This window comes from Apis laboriosa, unplaced genomic scaffold (genome assembly GCF_014066325.1).
Source record: "Apis laboriosa isolate Shangri-la unplaced genomic scaffold, ASM1406632v1 scaffold28_cov147, whole genome shotgun sequence".
Lineage (NCBI taxonomy): Eukaryota > Metazoa > Arthropoda > Insecta > Hymenoptera > Apidae > Apis > Apis laboriosa.
The window spans coordinates 566,653-591,809 of record NW_025222687.1 but is presented as its reverse complement, the minus strand read 5'-3'; the positions used below and the strand labels follow the sequence as shown (position 1 = coordinate 591,809).

The following is a 25,157-nucleotide window of genomic DNA, read 5'->3' as shown; positions in this document are numbered from 1 at the left end:
GGATGTTGAGAATTGGAAATGGTATTCCGAAGAAACAGATGTTAAGAAAAAATGTTTATTAAAAAAAGAAGTTTCTATCCTATAAATTATCCGATTTCTCGAATTATTGAAATGTGACCAATCAGTTATCGATTAGTTCTCTGCCTATATACGCGTATTTTGTTTATAAAAAGAATTTAAAATAACGTATAGTTGTTATACATTGCATCAAAACAATTATTTTTTATGTATTTGAAAATTAATTTTATCCAATTATATAATATTATTCCAACCACTGCGAGAATATATATATATCTTATATTCGAATGTATTTTTCTTTTCCTTCGAGTATAGCACAGAGAGTAAACACAGTGACCGCCGTTGTTCGAAAGATGGTTTAGAGCACAGCTGGCAAGTGTCGTATGCCTCCACATCGTAAGGATCGTATGTATCAAAAACCCGATCGTTCCGATGTGTTTGCTTAGAAACAGACCGGTGCCCTCTGTACGACTATCGCCCGTAGTACGAGAAATTCTGGTTTCTTAACGACGCGAACGTTAGCGCGGCTTGTGTTTCATGAGGCGAAGTGCGACGTTGAACGTTCGCTCGGTGAAATACAAGCGCAGTGTTGCGCGAAATTTGTTGCCAGCATAAAATTCGGCGCTGGACGGATTTATCATGGACAGCCGTCTTTGCGGACGATAAAGAAGATAGACTTAGAAAGGAAGGGAGAAAAAGAGGAAAAACGATTCCAGGGGGCGAAAAATCGCCAAGGATACGAGAAAATCTTTTATCCGTTTCTTGCGTAAATCAATTTTATACACACGTTCGATCTTCGCAATAGCTAAATCACCGATTTTATTGCGGATAGAGAGACGGCGAGATAGGCTCTTACGGCGTTCCAATCATGATCGTTTCACGGATCGCGCTCGTGCACCACGACACGGTCTCGTGCCACGACGGATTCGTGGACGAGTTTACGACCCTCCCCCCCTTTCCTCCTTCGCCTCTCGCTTTGCGAGATAAGCTCGCTCTGCCCGCTTAATTGCTCGTTTCCTGTCCAGAAGCGAAGCCAACCGCCGGATTGCGAAACACCTTCCATCCGAAATTTCATCGCGAATGTTCGATTCAAATCGATGAAAAATACCAATGAATACAAATATCGAAATTGAAGGGAAAATTTCTTTAAAAAAAAAAAGCAAGCCGCGATTTCGTATTACATCTCGAAACGAAAATAATAAATTCAAAGATTTCTAATTTCCAGTTGACGTCGATTTTTTTTTTTCTTTTTCTTTTTTGCAAACATCATCGATGCGACTCGTGAACAGTTACTAGCGAGAAAGAGAGGAAGCAGATGCTTAATTAAATCCTCGCTCGCCTCTTCTAATGGCAAAATAAAACCATCGTTCCGTCTGATCCGGCAAGTGGTGACGCAATACTTTGAAAAACCTTCTTTTTCTCGCCGATCTTTGACCCGGGTTAATTCCCTTCAATTTCCAAACGCGTTCCACATTCTTGTCGGATCGTGTCACTCTCCTTCCGGTCTGTCTCACCAACGATGACGCGTAAAAAAAAACGTAAAAGGGAACAATTCCATTCCCTCCTCCTCCTCCTCCTCCTCTTTCTTCTTCTTCTTTTCCAAGAATTCAAGAATCGAGGATTCTAAGCGACAAAGGGAGGACGGATCCGTCGGCGAGGAATCGATATCATCATAGAGCTATGATAATTCGAGGTGGACGTAATTCGAGCGCGTGGATGGTAGGAGATTAGATGTGAAGCAAAGCGCGTACGTTAGAATGGTGGAATGATGGATTGGAGCGGGAGAGCGCGATCGGCTTCGTAAAAATGATAGGGAAAGATGGGTACGTAGGGCTTCGTCACCCCAGGCCGCCGACTTAAACCCCTGTTAATCCTCCCTCGTGATCCGGATTTTCGAATCAAGGGTCGATCGCGCAGACATGGGTCATCACGATTTCGATCGATCGATCAGGGAAAACGTTTCGAACCTCGTCGCGACCGAGAATAGACTTGCGTCAAATTTTCGATCTCGTTTAATTTCGAGAAATTTGTAATTAAAACATGCGTGATAAAGATGAAATGAGAAATCTTTTTATGAAGTTGTTATAACGGTTTAAAATTTTTCGAGTATTATTTATAATTTATAATTTATAATTTATTTTTTAGTTTATAATTTATCGAGTATTTCGATCGCGTTTAACTTCGAGAAATTTGTAATTAAAACGTGTGATAAAGATAAAATGAGGAATCGGTGTCTTTTTATGAAGTTGTTATAACGGTTTAAAATTTTTCATCCAGTATTTCGATCGTGTTTAACTTCGAGAAATTTGTAATTAAAACATGTGATAAAGATAAAATGCGAAATCGGTGTCTTTTTATGAAGTTGTAACGATTTAAAAAATATTCCATCGAATATTTCGCGAAATTTAATTTCGAGAAATTTGTAATTAAAACGTGTGTCGTAAAGAGCTCGGGTGAGAAATCGTTGTCTTTTTACGACGTTGCAACAGATTCAAAAATTTTTCATCGGCTATTTCGATCGCGTTTAATTTCGAGAATTTCGTAATATAAAATACGCGTGATGAAGATAAATCGTTAAAAAAGTAAAGTAAATAATTTAATTTCGCCTTTCCACGAAGTTATAACAGTTTCAAAATTTTTCAAAGTATTTCTCGATCGCTTACGCAGATACAAGAGTTTGGAGATTGGCTCGAGGAGGCGAGCTGTTTTGAATAACTTCGTGTCCCGGCATAAAAATGGCCGATGAAGGGAGGAGATGCAACGGTGAAATAAAGCGTAATGGCTTCTATCGAGGCTACCCTGACCGTTAATACCCCCCCATTAAATAACTTTATACACAGCGGCAATAAAGTGAATGGTACTGATTGCGTTTAATAGAAACAATCAACGCGATGCGTTTCTAGAGATGCGACGAAGAATGGAAGGCAGTTGCACAGGACCGAATCAAAGCTCAATTACGATATCGACGGCGCAAAAAATCCTATCCTTTTCGCGCAAACTATTCACAAAATAATAAGTCGTGATTGTATCTCCGTTTTTATTTTATTTTTTTTTGCGAATCTTTTTCTCCGTTTTTTTTTTTTTTTTTTTTTTTTTTAATTATAAAAATTCTTTTTATCTCAAAGATTAATTCTACTTCCGCTCTCGACCGTGAAACGCGTTTAATATGAAATATTAAACACGGGCACGCACGATGAAAAATTTTTCTCCTTTTCTTTTTATAATCTTCGCCATCCTCGAATTGGAAAAGGTGATTCGCCTCAAAAATTAAATCCTCTCTTCGATTATTTTCATTACATTTTCATTACGCCCATCGCCTTTATTATTTATCGCAACGATTCATAAATGTTTGAAACGCGGAAACGCGCGAAAAAAAGAAAAAATTAAGATAAATGTTACAATTAACGAAACTATCGAAGCCAGACCAGGCTAAGGTAAACGTATCTGTAATCCGATCCAGGAGATTAACTCTTTTCGAATCGAGTCAAAAGGAACATAATATATGTACCGTAATCGGTTTTCCCGTAATCCGTGAACGGGTATCGTTAACAATTAGAAATTGAAAAATAACTCGGCATGACTTGGCGAATTCTTGGAATTCGTTGGAGGAATCATCATTCATTGCACAATGGATCGTTTCTATCCCCATATTTATTCCTCGTAACGTTTCCGCAAGATACGGATACATCATCGCGATGATGCAGTTAAGAAGAAGTAGGCGCCTGCCTTGAATTAATGAATGCAAAATAGGCCAACGTTCCCGGTCGTCTTCCGGTTTTTTAATGCAAAAATCGAATCCCCCTCCCACGACACTGTGACATCGCACTTTTCATAAGAAATTTCCAAGCTTGAATATATTTATTATACAGAGTACGATGTCTTCCTTCTTCCTTATACGTGATACGAAATAATAAAAGTCGAGAGAAAAGAGTGGAAGATGATAATCCCAATTTTTTTTTTTTTTTTTTTTGATTATTGAAAATTTGAGACGAGATTAAAAGAGAAAAAAATTGACCGAATGGTCATTGACCGGGTCACCGGTATTCTTATACTCGGGAGGAGAAATAAGAAATTTACGAGAAAACGCGATTCCATTTTCTCGCTGGCTCAGAATTCAAGAATGGATTATAACCCTGCGAGGAAAAATTTCATTTCGACTCGGTACAACGGCGCGGAGGATCGATGCGCGATCCGCGGAATGTCGATCCCGGCAATAAATCATTCCGCACGGTAGCGAATACCTACGAACGAAGAAACGCGATAGCGTAATGGACAAAGAATTCAATTATATCGTTTCAAACTCGGAGACCGTGCGCTGATTCCCCTTCAAAGATTTCCGCGATAGACGTTGCTAGACTTTTTCCAGAGTATCCAGAATAAAATGCTATAACGAAAAAGAACGAGACCGATTGTAAATATTCCTTTCATTCACCATCTTTTATTTTACTAACGAATTACTTCGTTTCATATTCGTCGATTTTTAAATTGCATCGAAGCGTCGATCTTCTTTCACGGAGAAAATAGAATTCCTTTTTTAACAATTCGTAATTTCGTTCCATCGAGAGATAATACATCGAGAAACTGTCGCCCGCGAGAGCCTTGTGCCGAGTGAAGTTTTAAACATCGGCGCGCGCACATTATATTCCTTCGTATTATGACCGATCGAAAATTCGCCGAATGCCGTATAACGCGATTCGCCACAGAGGTTCGATTCATCGTGGGGAAGGGCGCGGAGTGGGGGGAAAGGAAGGACAGGCGTTGCAGAGACGGAACTCTGGCAGCTGTACTCTGTGCGGCCAGAAGAAGAAAGGGAAGTAATCCGTGGAGAGAATCCGGTCAAGATATCGCCAACATACGCTCACTTGTTCTCTATCCTGACGTTACATGTTAATTTATAATGCGCGGCTCGCGGATACTCTCTCGAGAAAGAGAGGCATAGAAACCATCGATACGTAAAAATCTTCAGACAGGATTACGCGTAAATCATCCATTGTCGTCGAACTCGAATATCCGACATTATTTTATTTTTTCACGATTCAAAATATTCACGTTGATCTTATCTGTCTCTCGAAACGAAACTATCAACTATAATAATGTATATTACGATATTCGATAATACGATATTCGTATATACGATATAGATTTTTTTTTTTTTACTTTGAATTTCTCGTGCTTGGAAATGAATGGAAATCAGGGTTTTTCAAAGTTTTTTAAAATTTTCGACAAAAATTCTATTTGCGACTGCGTTGAGAAAAAACGACGCGTTTATAAAGTATACATATGGTATTTATGGATCTAGAAGCGGGATGAATATCGCTTTTAACGAGATTAAAACTTTTCCGATGATAAGCAACGTTAAAATTGACCCGAATGTACGAAACATTTCGAACTGCCGTATTTACCTTCGACATTTACCTCCAATAAAAAAAAAAAACAACCTCAATATCTCGATATTTAACTTTTTTCAAAAAATATATTCGTAAATTCAATCCGTCATCCTCCTCTATTCTATTCTTAACCCCACATATTTTCTCAAATTTATTGGCAAAGTTTAAAAAAAGGAATTTCGATGACGATGGACGTCATCGAGACCCGCTCCGCAAGAACGGTGGATTTGACATGGTTGTACGCGACCATAATAGATCCGTTGGCAATACGTTTGTAACAGTATCCACATACGCAATGTACACGCCACGTCTCGTGTTAAATAGAACTTGAAAGGGCACTCGTGTTGCCGCGGCATTCGTGCATTCCCTATGAAATCAAAGGGCGGAGGATTTATTGGTTCACCGTCGACTTAACGCTGACCGGCTTAACACAGACTTTTCAATGAGTAGACACGCGTTACACGAGCCAGCACGTATAAAGGGGTGAGCATTCGCCTTTCTATACCTGCGCCTACCCCCTCCCCCCTTCTCGTCTCCTTTCAACTAAATCGGTATTAATGTCGATAATTCCAGGGGGTCCTAAACGTTTTCCATCCAATGTAGTCATCATTTTCATCATTGTGCCACGTGACGGTTAATTTGAGAAATCAGGGATAGATTTCGGTTAGCGGAGAGAAAGAGAGAGAGAGAGAGAGAGAGACAGAGATTTTTTAAATAAGGGGAAAAAACACAAAATCATAGTGAAAATCATCGATATTCGAAAGATTAATACGAAATAATAAATAACACGATAATTTTCGACACAACAAACGCACCGATTCATTCGCGAGAATCGTGGTAATATTTTTATCCGTGTCTCGTGAAAGGGATCCCCCCTCTTTCCCCTCTCGAGTCATCAAGACGTTTATCGTATTCAGTCGTAATCGGATACGAAAAATTTTCACCGAGGCCCATTTCGAATTCTCAATCCGCTCGTATCCACGTCTATGTAAATAGTTTAAGTGCCCCCACTTCTCGCGTCTGAATGAATATTTATGGCACGGCCGGATATCTTGGCCCTCGAATTACCATAATTTTACCACGCGATTGTCATCGCGATATTTCATACGTTTATTTTTTTTTCTTTTTTCTTTTAAACTTAATCGCGAGTTATCCACGTTGGAAAGATTTCCCTTTGTACGAGGACGAGAGTCGGTTCTTGAACGATACTCGTGGATTCTCTCTTCTCTCGAGAAATTTGAACGCGCCGTCTAATAACGTGCTCTCTTTAAATTGATCTACAGCTATTCGAGGAGAAACCGATATCGAAAATAAATATCGATAAACATCACACATGTACGTAGAGATAGAAATAATAGAATAAATAGAATAATCGAACTATCTAGATACAAAAGAGTTTTTGCATGACGAGTGATCTAACAGGGTTAAAAAAAACGCGATTAAATTTAGGTTACATCGACTAGCTCTCTGGTTTTTATCGCGATAACCGTTCAACCGTCGAAAATTGAGGACTGAAATTACTCGAACGCCATCTATCCACACTTGGAATGGAGCATGCGCGCAGTGACCGAAGAAAAATGGCAAAAAACGTTTGACGGTTTCAACGTACAATGAACGGTATAAACCATTCGAAAAGTTCGAAAAATTATAATAAATATATATGGATAAAAGACGAAACGTATATTTAAACTCGCTAGAGCAATCGAAAAAAAGAGAATTTATACCATTGAGAGAAAAGTGATGATAAATTTCAATGATAAATTCTGTAATAATTTTTTAAGCGATTTCGAGGCACGAATTCTAGCGGAATTGTTTTCGCGTTTAAGGGAGACACGTTACGTCGCGAAACCAGACTAACGGTGAATTAATCTGGCGGGAGCGGGAACGGATATGTCTGGAGTTATATTAGTGCTATCCCTCCATGTCTTCTTTTTTTAGTTCCGGTGCTCGCGCGCGTGCACGATGAAATATAGAGCGCTGCATTTGACTCGAACCGTTCCATCCGTGATGGATACCCGATAAAAATACCCGACATTTTTAAAGACGAGAAATTAACGAATAAATAATATTCCCTGCTTAATCGCATTGCCAATATCTTTCTCTTAATTGATTCTTTCGCTTATTACCCTTCCTCCTCTAATGTAAATAAATAAAACGCAAATATCAAAATCACGTAAGTTTCGAATATATATCTGAATTTTAAGTTGAAAAATTTAACAAAATTCGCGAGAAAAGATTGAAGAAGAATAAAAAAAAATCGTAAAAAGATTGTATGATAGCTACTCGAGATTTCCAATGTACGAGATTTATTAATGCAGATATTAATAAGGCGAATTTTATCATTCTTGACGTTCAATTTATTTCCAAGAATTCTTACCGAGAAGGATCCTTTAATTATCTCAATAAGCATAATTATAGTTATATCCATTATACGAGGACGAATTGATATTTAAAACGCCGCGCAACACTCTGATGTATACCTCATTTCCATTTAAATGAATTGCACGAGAAATCGTATTTTCAGGGTTGGCCTCAAGCTTGCGCCAATCCTCATGGACATCGAATCCTTTTAACCGGATAATACGAAAATTAGACGTTCGGATATGCATCTGCTGATATTCAAATAGGCTGGCAAGAGCTATCTAGAATATGTCCACGAATTTATTATACAAGCGTTTTAAGATGTTCGTTCGATTCAGAACATCCTTATTCTTCCTAAAGAATCTCTCTCCCATTGAGCATCCATAAAAATCAACGAATACTTTTTACTCATCGAAATAATCAACTCATGTTTTTAATAATTAAAAGGAAAAATAATCCATTATATTTGTCAGATTCGTAAATAAATTGACGTGTGTAATAAAAATATTTTAATGGCACGTTTACTACTCGGTCGATAAAATTATTTTACGATAAATTTGATAATCCTTTTTAACGGGGGAACACTACCGTTTTCTCCGATTTATATCACGGCGAGGATCGATTTTTTTATCGTCGTCAGTTGGTCTCGTATTCGAAACGAGATGGGGTACAGCCTGTTTGCCAAGTATTCGAGGAACAATCGCGGCGTATAACGTAATGCATCGCCGTAAAAAATCGCTCGTGTCCGCTTAGCAGCGCATCGAAAAACAAACACGTTTCCGGGGAACGTTGGTGCATCCGCGTGTATCGCGTTACACCGTGCATTCCGATTTTCTGAAACGCCGCCGAGCCGAGAATCCTTCCCCGGAATTCAACAGCGAATCACGTACCCAGTATCCAAGTGTATACACTATGTATACACTACCGTCAACCAAAGCGTCCAGACAGGTGTTTGCTTTCTAAAGACAACAAGCGTAATTGTAAAATTATACCCACGATGATTTCGTTATCTTCCTTTTACCATTTCGATATTATCATCTCTATCATACGAACGAACACGGAATATTAATCTGGATAATAATCAGGAGACGTGTATTTAATCCCGTGAAAAGATAATTAAGTGATTTTAATTCAATCGTTAATTTGAATACGATTTTGATAAGATTCGAATTCATATCGTTATTATTTGTATACGAGTCGATCAAAGATGTCCGAATATTTGTGAACGGTAGTGTACGTATATATACGTGGTGGGCTACATAAAACGTGAACAGTGATTACAGTTAAGAAAAGGGGGCGAGGAGCGTCAAGACAAAAAAACGTCGAGTCGATCAAACCCGTAATCACAATTTACCAACGAAATATTTATGGACTGTCATTTCGTAAATTACCGCGAGATTACGGCTCGTTACGTTGCTTCATGCAAACTTCACGGTACGCTCGTATCGTGCTCCCGTCCAGGATGTAACGGGCATGCTCTAAACTCTTAACGATATGCACCGTAGGGGAAGAATACTTACACGCTACCCTAATTCGCATCCCGGGTGCGCGAAATGATCAAACTGAAATCTTATCCCGAAAATATCGCGTTTTGCATATCTAAATACAATTTTTCACCGTTTCAATTTAATTGCGATTGAACGAATATTTTTTCCTAACCTCTTTCGAGTTTTTTTTTTTAATATTCGTGAATCGCGACTATTTTACAAATGTTAAATCTGAATTAGATGAAATCATTTTAAATTATGGGTGATTAATAAGTTTAAAAGTATCTAAATATTTTTCATACAATGATAATTAAAAATTGTTTATTCGCTTAAAATTATAAAATTCTAATCAAAATGCGAGTTGTTAAATCCATAAATGTGAAAAAAAATTACCGTTTCTTGGAGAGAAGCGTATACGACTCCTTGGAACCGGTGCAAAGTCTCATCCGCATTTTGCGAGCTGTCCTGTCGACACTTCGCTTTTTAGCTACACCACCCTCCAAAACTGGCATCCAGGCGAATTCGACGCACGTCGATCGACGACAAAACCGACAACAACGCTATGATCATTGAACACACCGCCCACGATATCACGAGCTACGCACCACTCCTACGCACTTCGTGCTTTCGCTTGTTGCTTTTAAAATTTCCCGATATTCCCGGGTCCGGCCGGGAATAATCGAAAGAACGATTAATCGTTTTCTATTCGCCGCGCACCAGGTAATTATTTCGTCGATGATTATTTTTCCTAGACACAAGTAATATAATTTATCGTCGATAATTCTTCCTCTATGCTAGCCTTATCCAGAAGAGAGCTCACTCTCCACCCACGATTCTCCTCGATACGTACACCACCTCTTTTTCCTCCTTCTCTTTCACGATTCTTCACTCTCTCTCTCTCTCTCTTTTTCTCTTTCTCACTCGTTCTTCTAAACAATTATTACGATAAGAGAATGTAGCCTTCGGCCAAAAGCCTACTCTTCATCGATGAATATTCTCACTCGTAACACGTTTCTGCTTTCACAATCGCACCGAGAATCGATTTTTAGATCGCGATTAATGCACCGCGAGAAACCTATTTGCTAGGTTAGGTGGCGTGTGGAAAAAAGCGCGGGCTTTATAAGTGGCCTTTTTGCTTCACAATCGAAGCAGAGTCTCTCGTTAGATAAGCGTAAGTGCAGTGGCAAGAACTTACTGCTTCCCGCTTCTCTTCGAGATCAAAAGCAGTGCCTTGACGACGATGCGTTTCGATTCACACTTCGTGGAATTGTATCGCGTGTCTCCGATATTTTCCTTGATCACGTCACCACATCGTAAAACGCTATATATTTTCGGATCAAATTTTGTTTTTGTCTTCTTAACCTTATTCCGCTCGATGTTGCGGAAACAAGCGTCACATTCGAAGATTTAGATGCTCCACGAATATTCACCGCGAAAACGATAACGATACTCTCTCGCCACGGGTCGTCGTTCTTTTCGAGTTGCGAGAAATAAACGATTGCAACGATATGCGAGAGCACGAGCAATTCATCACCTCGTCTCCGACACAAAGAACCGCACACACGCTTTATCGCTCGACGAGTCTCGTATATGCGATTAAGGACAATCCACGATGCCGTTCTTATTTCTGAACGAAACGAAATGAAACGAAAATGACAATGACACGCACGTTCACGCGTTTATCGTGCTCAAGATATTCTACACGTGTTCCGATTTGAATGAAACCGATGATACTGATGAAATTCGAGATTGTTAATTCGATTTTGATCGATCTCCGCTTCGTAATCGATCTTCGTTCCGCTTGAAAATGGTGTCGCTATCTTCAGGCCAAATGGTCTCTCGAGAAATCGAATCACTCTCGAAGTGCAACTTCTGAACGCTCGCGAATAAACATGGCGTTACTTTGTCGTGTAGTGGATCTTGAATTGTGAATTTAATTAAACGAAACACTTTGTGTCTTTTAAACCGGAGAATTTCGATTGAATCACTTTCGAACGAGAACACTTTTTATTTAAAACAATATCGCACTAAATAAATCGATACATTTACGACGCATCAAATATCACGTAAATCATTGACAGCAAATATTTTAACAATGTTTAAACCGTTAACCTTTCTATCGTATATAAAATATATGTATATAATGGCGTAAAACATTAATGGTACACAGTGGACACAATTTGACGCGATACGAAATATTATAACCTAATTCACGAAAATGTCTCAAGATTTTTCGTCAAGATTACACTCGGAACGATATACTTAAAAATTCCCACTGAAAATTTCGATTACGTTTATCGAAAGAAACAACAGATACGGTGTCGAATAAAATTGATGTAATAAATAATGCAAAAAACACGTGAACGAGCAGAAAACAGAAACGACGAGGCAAACTCGATGCTTGCGTCGCTTCGTATGAACGTACCGATCGTCAGACGATCGTACTGGTGTAGAGTGTGCTAGTGAGAAGAGGGGAGCTGTGAGAGTCCTCTGGAAATCCAATGGCAAAAGTCAACAAGAGATCTCGAGGCGGACGCGAAAAAAAGTTTAAGACGTTGATAGATATCGCGATGTTCCGCACCCGCACTACCGATACGAGTGTAAATACTGCGTGAATATCGTTCTCTGTGTGACGTCACGTGCCGCTATAAAACAGTCCAAGGAAACTCTCGACTATTGCTCGCTTCGTGATTATCTATTCTATTCGTTCGAATTAACAATTTCAATTTTCGAATCACTAATTTGATAAAAATTATACGTCGCTATCGAAGATCTTCTCACGTGAGGTATGTATGAGATATATATATATACAAAGAATCGAAATATATACGTATCACGATTCACGTATCGGTCTTCGTTCGAAAACGTAAAACGTAATTCGCTCTTGTAAACGAAAAGCGAAACGTACACAACAAACAGCGGAATAGTCGACCATATTTTATCGCGAAATAAAAGTTCGTAAACAAGATTTGAAAGTACACATGCGCGTTGTTTTGTAACGAAAGTCAACAAAGATCGAACAGAGTAGCAATAGGGAAAAAATATTCGCGTTTATCGTCCAATGTCTTCTACGAACTTCAAATTCCACGAACGATACAAAGTCTTTACACTCGAGTACACTACGTCGTACGTCCTTCACACTCGCGGGCTTATATCTGACCGATTCGTTCACTATAATTTTCGATTACGTCGAAAAGAGAATGCACAAGAGAGGGCGGTGTATTCGAGCGCGGGGATGGATGGGAAACCAGTGAAAAATCGAGCTTCGATATCAAACGGCGCGAATTCTCGAACGGATACGCACATTCTAAGCAAGGATTCCCGCACGTACACTTGAATGGGCCTCGGTGAGGAACGCACGTGCGTACGCGAAGCCCGACGGAGCGAGTATGAAACAAGAAAGCATGCGTCACGCGCTCGTAAGGCCCCGATCCTAGTGGCACAACTGCGCCGGAGGGGGTACGGTGATGGCTAGGGGAATGAGAGGAAGGGAAAATCGACGAGTAGGCCCCCGGGGAGGAAATATCTTCTCCCCCTCTTCTGCTTCTCTCTTTCTCTATGTTTCTCTCCCTTTCTACCTTGCGTGGCCTTGCCATCTCACTATCTCGTTTACTTGTCTATCTGTTTCGTATTTCTTGTGCTCCCCGTTTTCCCTCCTTTTCTGTCTGCTTCGAGCTGTCTCTCCTTTACCGTCTCTCGTTTCCGCCCTCATGATTTTTCCTACTTTCCATTATGATTCCATGAAACGTTTTAAAAAATATTCATCGCGTACTTGTAAATTTATTATTTTATTTATATATAATTATTATTTTTATTATTATTTTATTTATATATAATTTATTATTTTTATTATAAATTTATTAAAATCGATTTTTTTCTTTTTTCTATCAATCGTTAACGACATCATTAAAAAATTTAATTTCGCGCCAAGATATTTTTCCGATTTTCCATTTTTTTCGCGTAATGTTCGTTATCTTCGTTTCTATCAATTTTCGTTCACTTATTCACGAGTTTCAGTGGGAGCAACTTCTTCCATGGTTTCTTAGCTCGTCTATTACCTCTCTGTAGGTTAACCCCATGTCACGGTGCGAGCACTGTAGTGTGCCGTTATGTGTTAAATATGCGCGTGCATATGTTTCCGTGACTGTTGGCAGCGAGGTTCAGGACCGTAGGTGGTAATCGTCGATGATGTAAATCGAGGAGACTTTTGACCACCCACGACCTCTTTTACCACTTCTCGACAGTGCTGCTGTACCACTTTCAACTGATATCAAAGATAATTGCTTTTACTTGTAAGGAAATTGCGAATAATTCGTTCCCTTCGTATAATTCGACTATTATTCCTCAACGAGGGTTGAAAATTGCGCGACCATTTCAACGCTTAATTTAAATGGCAGTGCATTGAATTACGTGTCTTACGATGAAAAATTATTCCTCTAACTTATTCTTCATATCGTATCATAATTCATATTTTTGACACTTTTTTTTTCTTATCATCAAGCGAAAAATTTTATCAATTTTCTACAATCTACAATTCGTACAATTGGTATTAATTATTTTAAAATGTAAATATATATATATATATAAATTATCACGTGTGAATATTTTATTGCATTTGCGTCATAGATTATTACTAAAATCGAAATAAATAATTGATGAAATTATTCGATCGTGCAAGCATTTATAAAAAAGAGATATATATATAAAAGTAATCGATAATCGATTCGATTTCATCCGATGCGTTTACTTTTATAAAGAAAAATCGAGAAACGTATTTTCGATTTCATTAGCAATAAAAATAAAACAATTTTATCCGTGTTCGTTTGATTTTTGCTTCAATTATCATTCAGCACATTTATTTATGTATTTATTTATTATTTACGCATTTTAATTTAATCCTGAAATTTATACAACTTATCGCTTAAACAAATCGATAAAACATTCTCTCTCGTTTTTTAATAATAATAATAGTAATCGAAATGATTAAACGTAAAATATTCACGTTGACTTATATATAAAATCCGGCGTTGTAAACTCATTGCCAAACAATTTCAATTTTCATTTCATCAGATTTTCGAATATACGGATAATTAAACGAAGAATGTTTAATTTTCTTAGACACGCATGTAAATTTACGAGTCACAAATCAATCAGAATCCTTTTAAAAAAACGCTTCAAACAATTGCTACGATCGAGGCACTCCTCGAATATTTTTCTATATACCTCGCGAATTTAATCGATAATGATTAAAGAAAAAAATCGCCATTCAATCCGTTCTCGACAATATCTTATTGCTTATTCAATGACACGTGACAGAGAGAAAGACGCGTGGTTGAAAACGTGTGTTATATTAATTAAACCGTTTCGGTAAAAAAAGATCAAAGAGAGCACGCGTCTCGTTCAATTACCCGAGCAAATTTCCATTTATGCAAATGAGCGGTAGAAGAAATGTGCGCTAACGTAAACGGTGCCAAAAAGCGATGCATTCGCAGCGTTCGACTTTTCATTACGTTACGAATGACCAATAAAATATCTCTTTCTTCGAAGAAGGATATAACACCGCAACAGGCAAAGTTATACGTTATTTGTGGTTCGTAAATTTGGCAAAGTGGAAAAAAACGCGGTTTAGATACGAATTTCTCCTTTCCCCTCTTCGGGAGACAAAGCTATAACCATTTCGAAGGGATCGTGGCACGTGACATATTGCGCCGTCCGCGACACCCAATCCTGCCAATTTCTGGGAGGAGTGGGGGAAAAGTCGGTGGAACGAAAAATTAAACGCCTCGACGCCATTGTTGCCGATAATAATCCGGCGATGCGCGAATGATTTCGATTCACCGTTTCGGTCAGAAATCGGTTATAATGGATCCAATTCGACGGCAAATTGAACGCATTCCGTAAACTCGATTATTCGATTTTATACTTACTTCATAATTTTTATTTTATGTTCACGTGCACATCCATAACGGTAAATATAACGAATATCCTTTACGTATGGATAAAGAAATTGATGGGGAATAATATAAGGATTGGGAATGAACGTCCCCGCTTCCGATGATTTACAATTTCTTCTTCTGATGTCCCAATGTGGAAAATAGCGGAGCATATGTGCGCCACTCGTAAACTACGCGGGCACAATACCATCACTTGATTAGTATTGTTCCAAAACGTGAGCAGGAGCAAAGTCGTCGATCCCACCGCTCGACAGTTACACAGTTAGAACATTGTTTATACAGAAAATGCATCTAGCACACTTTTACACGTTATGTTCGTTCGTGAATCGATTCAAGTGGTGGTACAATGATTTTTTCTTTTAACTTAGTCTTGGAAATATTATATCGATACAATATTCGTTGTAAAGACTTTCTTAAATAAGACACATATTTTAGTTTAAACTATGGATGATCTAAGAAAGGATGTCATCTTTCGTTGCATCGAATCTTCAGGATGCAAACACATGTGCATCAATGTGCGCGTTACCTCTCTACCTACACGACCAACCTCTGTTGCCCCAGCTATCTGCCTACCTACCTACCTACTCACCTACTCGTATATATCCATTCACCTAACCTGTCCCGTTTCTGCGCCGCTTTGCTCTCGCTTAATGCGAGCAAACTATGCGAGTCTACTTGGTATACGCGGTTAAAGCCTTAAACGTGGCTCGCACGATGTTTCCGATTGCGCGATTAAAGTCGAATCGAATTCCATATCGATACTTTATTAGTCGAACGCGGACAAATTATTAAATTTAAAACTCGAGTGGCTTAAACTCGAATCGGCCTGTATATATTTTGCAATTTAATTAACGTCACTGTCGATCACTGTATTCGCACGAAATGAATATTTCGATAACGTTTTTTTCGATCGCATTATGTAGAATTTAAAATTTATCTCATGGATTAACGTCTCTTATGGAAATGAGGAAGTTATGGAAATCGTTTGAATCGAAAAATATTATATATATATATATATATATACACATACGTATTTCGAATCGAATGCAAATATATATTATTATACAGGAAAAGAAAATTCAAAGAGAAATCTTTTATCTAAAAAGAAAAAGAAATTCATAAATTAGAAATTGAAGAAATCGAGGAGTGTGTGCACAAAATATCTTAATCTTGAACGAAAAAAAATTGTCGAAAAGCAAGTGGAAAGAAATTGACGCGTGCTCTTCCACCAAATAATTCTATTGCGCGCATGCGTAACCGAGTCTCCTTAACGCGACTCTGCTGAGCGTGGAACGAAAGAAAGAGTACTGAAGAACGTGCGGTGGATTTCGTAAACAACAAGATTAGCGCGTAAATACGCAATAAAGCGATAAACGAAGAGGTGTGGAGACTCACGATTGATCAGGTAGATAACGTAGATGCCGTAGGCGATAACCTCTATTATGAATCACAATGCCGATTAATATGATAATTCGCATTCGATTGCGTGTTGTTTTACCGCGATTCTCTTATCGCGCGAGAGCACGGACAATGACTTCAGGTGGAAGGATCTGCTCGCGGGAAAAAGGAAGAATGAGGCAAGTTACGTAATACGGTGACGTAAGCGTACATTGGAAAAGACAAAGTTCATCAAATTTAAATGAATTATTCCAGATATTATCGATTATTCAAAAATGAAATTACAGCGTTATGTACATTACAAATATGACGTAGGTGATATTTAGTTTGTTACTGAATTTGCTTTTTGCACTCGATAATTCGCACACAAAATCTCTTAGATTTATATATATACTAGACATTAGAACTAGAGTATGTATAATATAAACAAAATAAAATAGTAAATTTATTTTGTTACTATATTTGTTATTATTATTTGTTATTATTATTTTGTTATTATATTAATATTTTGTTTATGATGAAATTATAATTTTGCATTGGTTAAAATATATCAAAATATATATATATTTTATATATATTTTTTATTATATATATTATTTTTATTATATATTTTTTATTATATATATTTATTATATATATTTTATAGTTTTTTTTTTCAAATATTATAAAGTTTTCAATACTATTATATTAATTAATGAAAACCAAAATGATTTAATATTTAGAAATATTAATTTGAGAATATAAATATATTTGAAAATATAAAATTATATATTTTTGAAAATATATACAAAATGCGATAAATTAGATCGAAAATATCGAGTTTTAATACATATCGATATTAATCTGTATGACAAAGTCTATTTGGAATTGTGTACATTATCTAAATATATGACGTGGAACTTGTGAAATATTCTGTTAAAAGAATACATTTATTAAATGTATTTCTAAATACAAATAATATATAAATATCATATATTATACAAATTTTTTTTTTAGTATAATTTAAAAAATGTCGCCTCGAAAAAGATTACTTGTTACGAGACATATAAAAAATATCACAAACAGCATTTGTTCATAAAAGTTTTCACTTACCGCGAAAAATTTGGAATTATATCTAAGCTCGTTCAAATCATCGATATTGTAACACATTGAGACAAAAATTTCGAATGACTTACGCATTCTACAAGCAAACTAATCAAAATAATTCGTTTTATCGAAATTTATTTTTATCTCTCCGATATATTTTTATATATAAAATAGATACCGTTAAATTTCGAAATAATAAGAAGAACAAATAATTGATGGTCTTCGAACAAAAAATTTTAACGCAAGTCTCTGCCTATTAAATCGAATCCGCATTAGAAGACGAGAGGGATAACGGTAGAAAAATAAAAAAAAAAAAAAAAAAAGAAAAAAAGAAAAAAATGGAACAGCTTTAAAAAAACGAAAGGGGGAGGTGGAAGAAAGGGTTCCTTGTTTGGAAGGGAATACGGACGTTTTGACAGGGCTTGACGAATTTTGACAGGAGCCACGGCACGGCTGCTCGATTTCGAAAAGCCGCGCCGATGGAATCCATCGAGGAAAAGGAGAGGGGAGCGCACGAACCGTAGCGAAATCAACAATCGAAATAATAATGTAACGCGTACTCGATCGTTTCCGCTTCACTGTTACGTCTCGTCTCGTCGCGAATGGAACAACTGGAGCGACACTCGTTACGGATAGGCTGTGCGACGGACGGATCGCGTTTTTTCGATTCTTATTCGTGTATTCAATGGATTTGCATGCGCGGTGCGTTACGATAAATTGAATAATTAGATAACTCACCCCCTCGTACCTCCATCTTCCGAATTCCACCTCTTCTTCTGTACATATTCTACTAATCGTCCGTCAATCCATTTACTTCTGCCGCTTGAAACAATATCACGTATCATCACTTTATTCCAGTTTTCGAATCGGATATGATTCGGCGAGAGATGGACCGGAAAATTTTCATTTCAACGAAAAAACCATATTTTGAAAAATATTCGTCTGGTCCATTTTCCTCGAATCCATCGAAATAATTAATAATTCGAATCTCGAAACACCGATTGAAGCGTGAAATAGCGATCAAAGTGTAACAGTATTCTGTTGGCGACACGTGCGCTCATGGGGAGAGAGACCAAAACGATTGGGACGCGTGCTCCGAAAATAGGGTCAGATACTAGAGAGGGGAATACTCAAGCATACGGTCGAAGAAATGCGAAGGGTATTCCATAGAAACCTGCTACAAGCACAGTACGTACTACTAGAAAGAAATTTCGGGAGTCTGATTGGTTAATACGTCTATTTTCACATGCATTTTTCTTATTATTATTCTATTCTTTGTTCGTATTTGTTACGTATACTAATTAATTCGATTGTGACAAAAAAAAGGTAATAAAACGACGATCTGTGTCTAAGTCATAGAATTCACAATATTTTAATGTATCGATATAATATACATAGACTAATTATTTTTTTTGTAACGATAGTTTAATTTATAAATGTAATTTCGTATTCGAATAGTTAAAATAATCATATATATACGAATAAGCTATATATATTATATTAATATTACATCAAAATAATTAATAGTTTTAGATGATTATTCTAATATAACTTCATAAATGAAAATAATTTTTACAATTCTGAAAGTTCAAATTGTAGCTCTTCCACTATTATGTAGCGTATGGTGTTAGAATCGTCAACAAAGCATTTAGAGTGGGGATAGAAACGTCCTAGCGAAGGACCCCTCTTGCCCCTGTGCCGTCCCGCGAGACTTTTTTTCACCAGTGAATAGTATATACCTATTCTCATTTATCTGATATATCCGCGCGTGCGAACGTTTTATTACCAGTTACGAAGGACTAGTTCGCTTTCGAACGAAACTTACCTCGCGTGAAAATTTCCTTTGGTTTCATCAGATGTTTCGAGTCTCCGATGCCGAGTGTCAGAATTCATTTTTTCGCGAAATTTTTCTCGAGCTTTGAAAACTGGGGGCGTTCCCCAGTTGACCGCAATTTATTTTTGCGCGTCGAAAAAGAGCGTGGAGTTTCCAACGTTATCTCCCCAATCATCGCTATTCTATCCGACAAAGATGAACAGTCGTTCGTTCGTCGTTTCAAACTGACAGTTAATTTATTTCAACGAAATGTCCTACACGTGCAATACGGTATATTATTCGTTGGTAAAACGTTTCGGACATTTTTTTTTTTAATTTGTACCACCCACGGATGGAATTGTCATTCTCGTGTAAATTGTTCATTAAAATACACGCGGAAGATTTTTCAGATATAAAAGATATAAAATTGGTTAAAAACGATGTTCATTTTAATTTCTGCTTTCGAGAAAATCAAATTTAGCTAATTCTCGATTTACTATATGTATTCGATATTTTTGAAGAAAAGTAAGAGAAGAATATAAAAGTATATTATATAATATAAAATTATCAATTTTAAAAATTATAATCAACTACGATTTATAAATTCTATTTAACTTATATTTTGCTTAGCATATTTTCACTTTTATATTTTTTTTGTATTAGTTTAATTGTATTAGTTTAATTTTTTGAGAACAATATAGTATTACCGAACGAATTTAGAAATTTATATTATTTCTGCATGAGTTTAAGCTGGTCACAATGCAGTTGAAGTATCGAAATTAGATCCGAGAAAATTCTATTGATTAGAGAACTATTCAGTTTTCAAAAATTGCTATAGAACGAAATAGACCGAAATCCATATTAAACAAAAATAAATTGAAAGTGAAAGTGAAAGCTAATCCACAAACAAACATCAGAGTTAAACATATCTTTAATCACAAACATTTTCAGACATTTGAATGGAATGAAATAAAAAATGACAATGGATTAAAAATTGCGACGTTTGAAAATGTGCTTATTGCGATAAGCTAGAAGTCCGTTTTTGAATAGAATTATAACCTATGAAGAAATGTATATTATACGATAATCGTACACGATCTGGACAATGGTTGGATGCTAATGAAAATTCTAAACAAATCTCTAAAAAAGTAATTACATAGTGATTTGTAAAGAGAATAATTCTTTTCTGATTCAAAAAGATAACAACAGCATCCTATTGCTAAGAAATTGATTGAGAAACAACCGGCATTAGTCGATAGATATGGATCTACTCTTCTCGACGCGTACATCACAAATTACCATACTCATCAGATATTTCATCAACCGATAATCACTTGTTTACGATTGTTTTTAAAAAATAAAATATTCGAGAAACTGTAATCGTAGCACTTGAAGAATTTCTTCGCACTAAAACAATAGCTCATATTTCGATCGAATAAAGATTATTGTTTCGAAAATATATTGTTTTTCCTCCGATCAAAAAAAAAAAAAAAAAAACGGCAATTTCATGTGATACGACCTAATACTTAAATAATTCTTACACGTATTGATAGAAATTAATTTACACGGTTAAATAAGTGAGTCCATTAGAACGAACGTGTTCCCTTGTGCGATCTATAGTTAATCTTGTTTTTTCCGGTGCGGCACAGACGTGTTGTATGCGTATACGGACGCAAAGGAGGGTCAAACTGGTGTGACACCGTCATTCCTATCACGTTCCGCCATCGGACATTTCGCTCTCGTTTCCGGCATACGATTTCCGGCAAATTAAATCCGCGCTGGCGTGCGCATCACTACGATCTTGGGCAAGAACACTTTGAAACACTTTTCTTTTTTTTTTTTTTTTTTTTTTTTTACGTGCTCGAATCGAAAGCACGGAAACGGAAACGATTTCGTAGATTCGATATCTACCTTCCTCCTCTCCTTTTCACTCGCCCATGCAGCAGCGTTATTTTAACGTGATTGCTGCAGTGCTTCTCAACTTGTGAATCGTTGTTAGTAATTTTTGATTTTTAACCAAACATCGTAAAAAATTTTTTTTTTTTGTAAATCGATAATTTGCAGGTAATTCGAAATAAACTACAGTTTAATCGTAAGTCGTGTCATAAGAAAATTCAGCTCGCAATCAACGGTTTGTAATAAATAAATAATTAATTTTTTGGATAATATCTCCGAACAAAATATCTAAATATTTCGAAGCGTTAAAGTTTTCAACGGTCAAAGTTCATTTATTAGTCGTTTGATGAGTGTAGATGATTCAGGTTTATTAATAATAGCTTTTATAAAAGGTGTTCAAATACCATTTTGATTAGCGATAATAGCACCAACACCACTTTCATCTTCACTTCATTCATCAACAAGTTATTGCTGAGCTTATTAATTCGTTATATATTATAATCGTGATTTCAATATTATTATTTCATTAATTTCGAGATTAATAATACTATTTTCTGGAATTTAGTAGAAAATTTTGAATTAGATATAAAAAAAAATTGTTGCTTATTCTACGTGTTAACTCGAGAAAAGCGACACGCGATCGGAAAGAAACGCGCGAGCCGTACGTTATTTCCTTTTATCCTCACGGTTAAAAAATAAAGTCGGGTACACTCGATCCAGGATGGAAATCCTTCTTCCTGTCGGCGGATCGTAAATCGAGCTGACGTCCGTTTTCTCCGAGACAGTGACTAACGAGGTGTAAAGACACTTGCACGGTGCCCCGCGAGCATAAGTGGGATACGGCGGAAAGGAACGCGAATCGGAATTGGAGAATAACGCTTGCCTCGTCGCTCTGTTTGCTCAATTTTTCCTACCTTTCTCTAATTCGATATGCTCAATAGCCGCGGCTAATCTCCAGGAAATCGATTCGTCCGAGGCGATAATAGAAATCTGTCTTCGATCTCATGATCGTAAGAACCACTATTTTCCACGTTGTTCTTTCATTGAAATTCTCGTAAAAAAAAAAAAAAAAAAAAAAAAAAAGAAGAAGAAGAAAAAAAGAAACAGATATTAAAATCTATTCTCGTAACCGTTGATTCAATCCCAACGTCTCGGCCACCAGTTTATGATTCGAAGGGAATTTTACCTTTCACGTAGAACAATAAAATCGAGTAACATTATTTCTATAGAATACGATAATTTAGTGTGCCATAAAACGATTTTAGAGAAGATATTTCCTTTGCGAAGAAAGACGATGCTTCATCGTGCAACGGTCTTTTTCGCGCTTGGCGTATAGCCAACATGTTTTTTCTTCAATTTTTTTTTTTTTGTTCGACCTCGACGGTGTTCGACGCCGTCATTCGTTCAATTCGCTATTTCTATATATTCGTCTCTTTTAATTCCCCATTCGCGATTCGATGTTTTTCCTTTCGATGTTTCTCGAAAATCGTGTTTCACATCGAAATAAAAAGAATATCGTCGCTACGCGAAGCACAGCGACACACCTGTTGCACGAACGCAGAGGGGTAAATCAATCGAGCCGACAATAATATAGTTTGCAGGAAAGCGGTAAAAGCTCGATCACATCTTGGACCTTCTTCTCGATCGCTTATATAAGCCTGATGGTATTTTACATAACGTATTTTTGTGTCTGATCTCGCGTCTTTTCTACACCGGTTTATAAATCACTTTAGCTTCTAAACTCGATTTTTCCTCGTAGCGAACGAAAAAAACGAATTTTATTATTCGAGAAATCGATCTGGTTTGGTTAATGATGAACGATTGCGTGCCATTTTCGATGAACTTTGATAAACGCAGAAAACGTAGAAGAAACATTATTCGAGAGGGAAGACAAAGGCTACTTTCTTGTTGGCTGGATACGTTTTCAGATTCAACGATCATTTCTGCTCGCGCAGCTCGGTGAAAAGTAAATTCTTGCGGCTTGGGATCCGCGTATATATACAACTCGATATAGTATATCGCGGGCGTATACGATACAAAGAGAGAGAGAAAGGGAGAGGGAGAAAAGAGACGATGGTGCGTGAAGCTAACAGCTCGGTTGCCGGTGTCAAGGGATTATTGCTCGAACTCACGAGCACGTCGGGTCACTGTACGTACACTTGGTAGATATAGCCTGATTCACAAGAGGCCGCGCTCACTTGTTAGTGGCTTTGTTCGAGAAATTGTGGCCTGTTACATACCGTGGCTACGTATACGTTTCTCCAGTCGCGCCCCGTGGTAATAGCCCAACGATATTTTCGTCGTGCAAAAGGAAAGAGGATGCTCCCTTGCTGAGCCAGGCATCCGCCGAACCGTCTTCCATAGGGATCCCTCTATGGAAATTAACCGCGGCATTGTATCGTGCAAATTCGCTTTTTCTTTACCTTCGGATTCTTCCATTCGGATTTCCAAACGGCGCGTTTAAATACACGCCTCTTATCGTCGGATAATTCGACAATAACTCTCTCGTAAAAACGCATTCTTCGATTTTTCCCTCCCGCTTAAAGAGGAAAAACGCGCGATTCGCTTCGATGAATAAATAACCACAGTAATCGAAACGAAATCGAGATTATTCGATCGTATAGCGAAAGTACGTTAAAACTTTTCATAACAAACGGAGAGCGACACGGATTTCCATACTTTCGTTGTCTACCTCGGGACGGCGTATTCTTCTTCCGAACCGATTCGAAAAGAGCATCCGTCCTCTCTCTCTCTCTCTCTCTCTCTCTCTCTCTCTCTCTCTCTCTCTCTCTCTCTGCCGAGTATCAAAGCATTTAACCGTCCACTCGAAAAGGTTTCCCTCGTGGACGAAACTTGCGTATTCTCCGCTACCGGATGTGCTACGCCCCCTTCTTCGTTGCAACTTCCTCTTTAACCGGGCGTTGATCGAGCATCGAAGAAAGAGGGACAGGTTGAGCAGGTACAGGGGTTCCAGTTTTCGTTCCCTCCCCCCAGCGTAGTGTGATCCGTGGTGGAAGATCGGTGCGTGGACCGTTTCAACGAGTCGTGCCCTCTTTTCAACGAGGATGTAAGACGAGAAGAGGTTAAAAAATGAAGTGGGCGTGTATGAAAATATACGCGCTGGGTCCCGTAGGGTGGATCCTGGGGGAGGAGGAGCGGAACACCGGAGAGGCTGTTTAATATTCTCCAGAGGTGGAGAACTACTTTTTTCCTTTTCTTTCCTTTTCTTTTCTTCTCTTTTCTTTCTTACTCACCGGGCCGGGTGAGCGACGGTTGAACGGATCTGTGCGCGTCTCCGCACGTCACCCGGCGCACAATCGACCCGGCTTCGATCCGAAGATAGAAAAATTTTCGACGAGATTATTAACCGCCCGATAATATCTCCGAGCCGGTGTCACGCTGTTAAATCACGTTCCCACCTTTCCCTCCTCCCCTCTCTCTCTCTCCTCCTCTCTCCCGTCCTCTCGTGTATCGCCCGATTCGCCCGATCGGCAAAACGAGCGGATCGATATTCTCGCCTCGCTTCGTTAATATCTCGTACAATGGGGTAATCGTTATCCTATAAAATCGCGATAATAATTCAACCTCGTATCCGGCTCGTGACCGACGGTTAAATTGAAATCGCGTCTTTACGACCCGCGAGGATTTACGCGGGGGGAGGGGAGGGGGGAGGGGAGATGGTCCGCGCGATTCCACGCGCGGCGAGATCACGCTGAGAAAATTGCATCCAACGCGTATTAATAAAGCTGAATATCGG

At 37.8% G+C, this 25,157-nt stretch overlaps 1 protein-coding gene across 10 annotated transcripts in view; it reads right to left on the bottom strand.

The window, feature by feature from the left end:
* LOC122714262 (rap1 GTPase-activating protein 1) overlaps window positions 1–25,157 on the bottom strand; it is a 112,135-nt gene that overhangs the window by 59,970 nt on the left and 27,008 nt on the right. For 6 of the 10 annotated variants that reach the window (XM_043935450.1, XM_043935449.1, XM_043935452.1 and 3 more), the window contains one exon: window positions 18,430–18,513. The exons of 3 other annotated variants lie outside the window; for them this stretch is intronic. In XM_043935450.1, coding sequence (XP_043791385.1) covers window positions 18,430–18,513 — 84 coding nt within the window. Of the gene's footprint in view, window positions 1–9,646; window positions 10,089–18,429; window positions 18,514–25,157 lie in introns of those variants that run through there. One more of the 10 variants, XM_043935454.1, reaches the window with a different exon arrangement.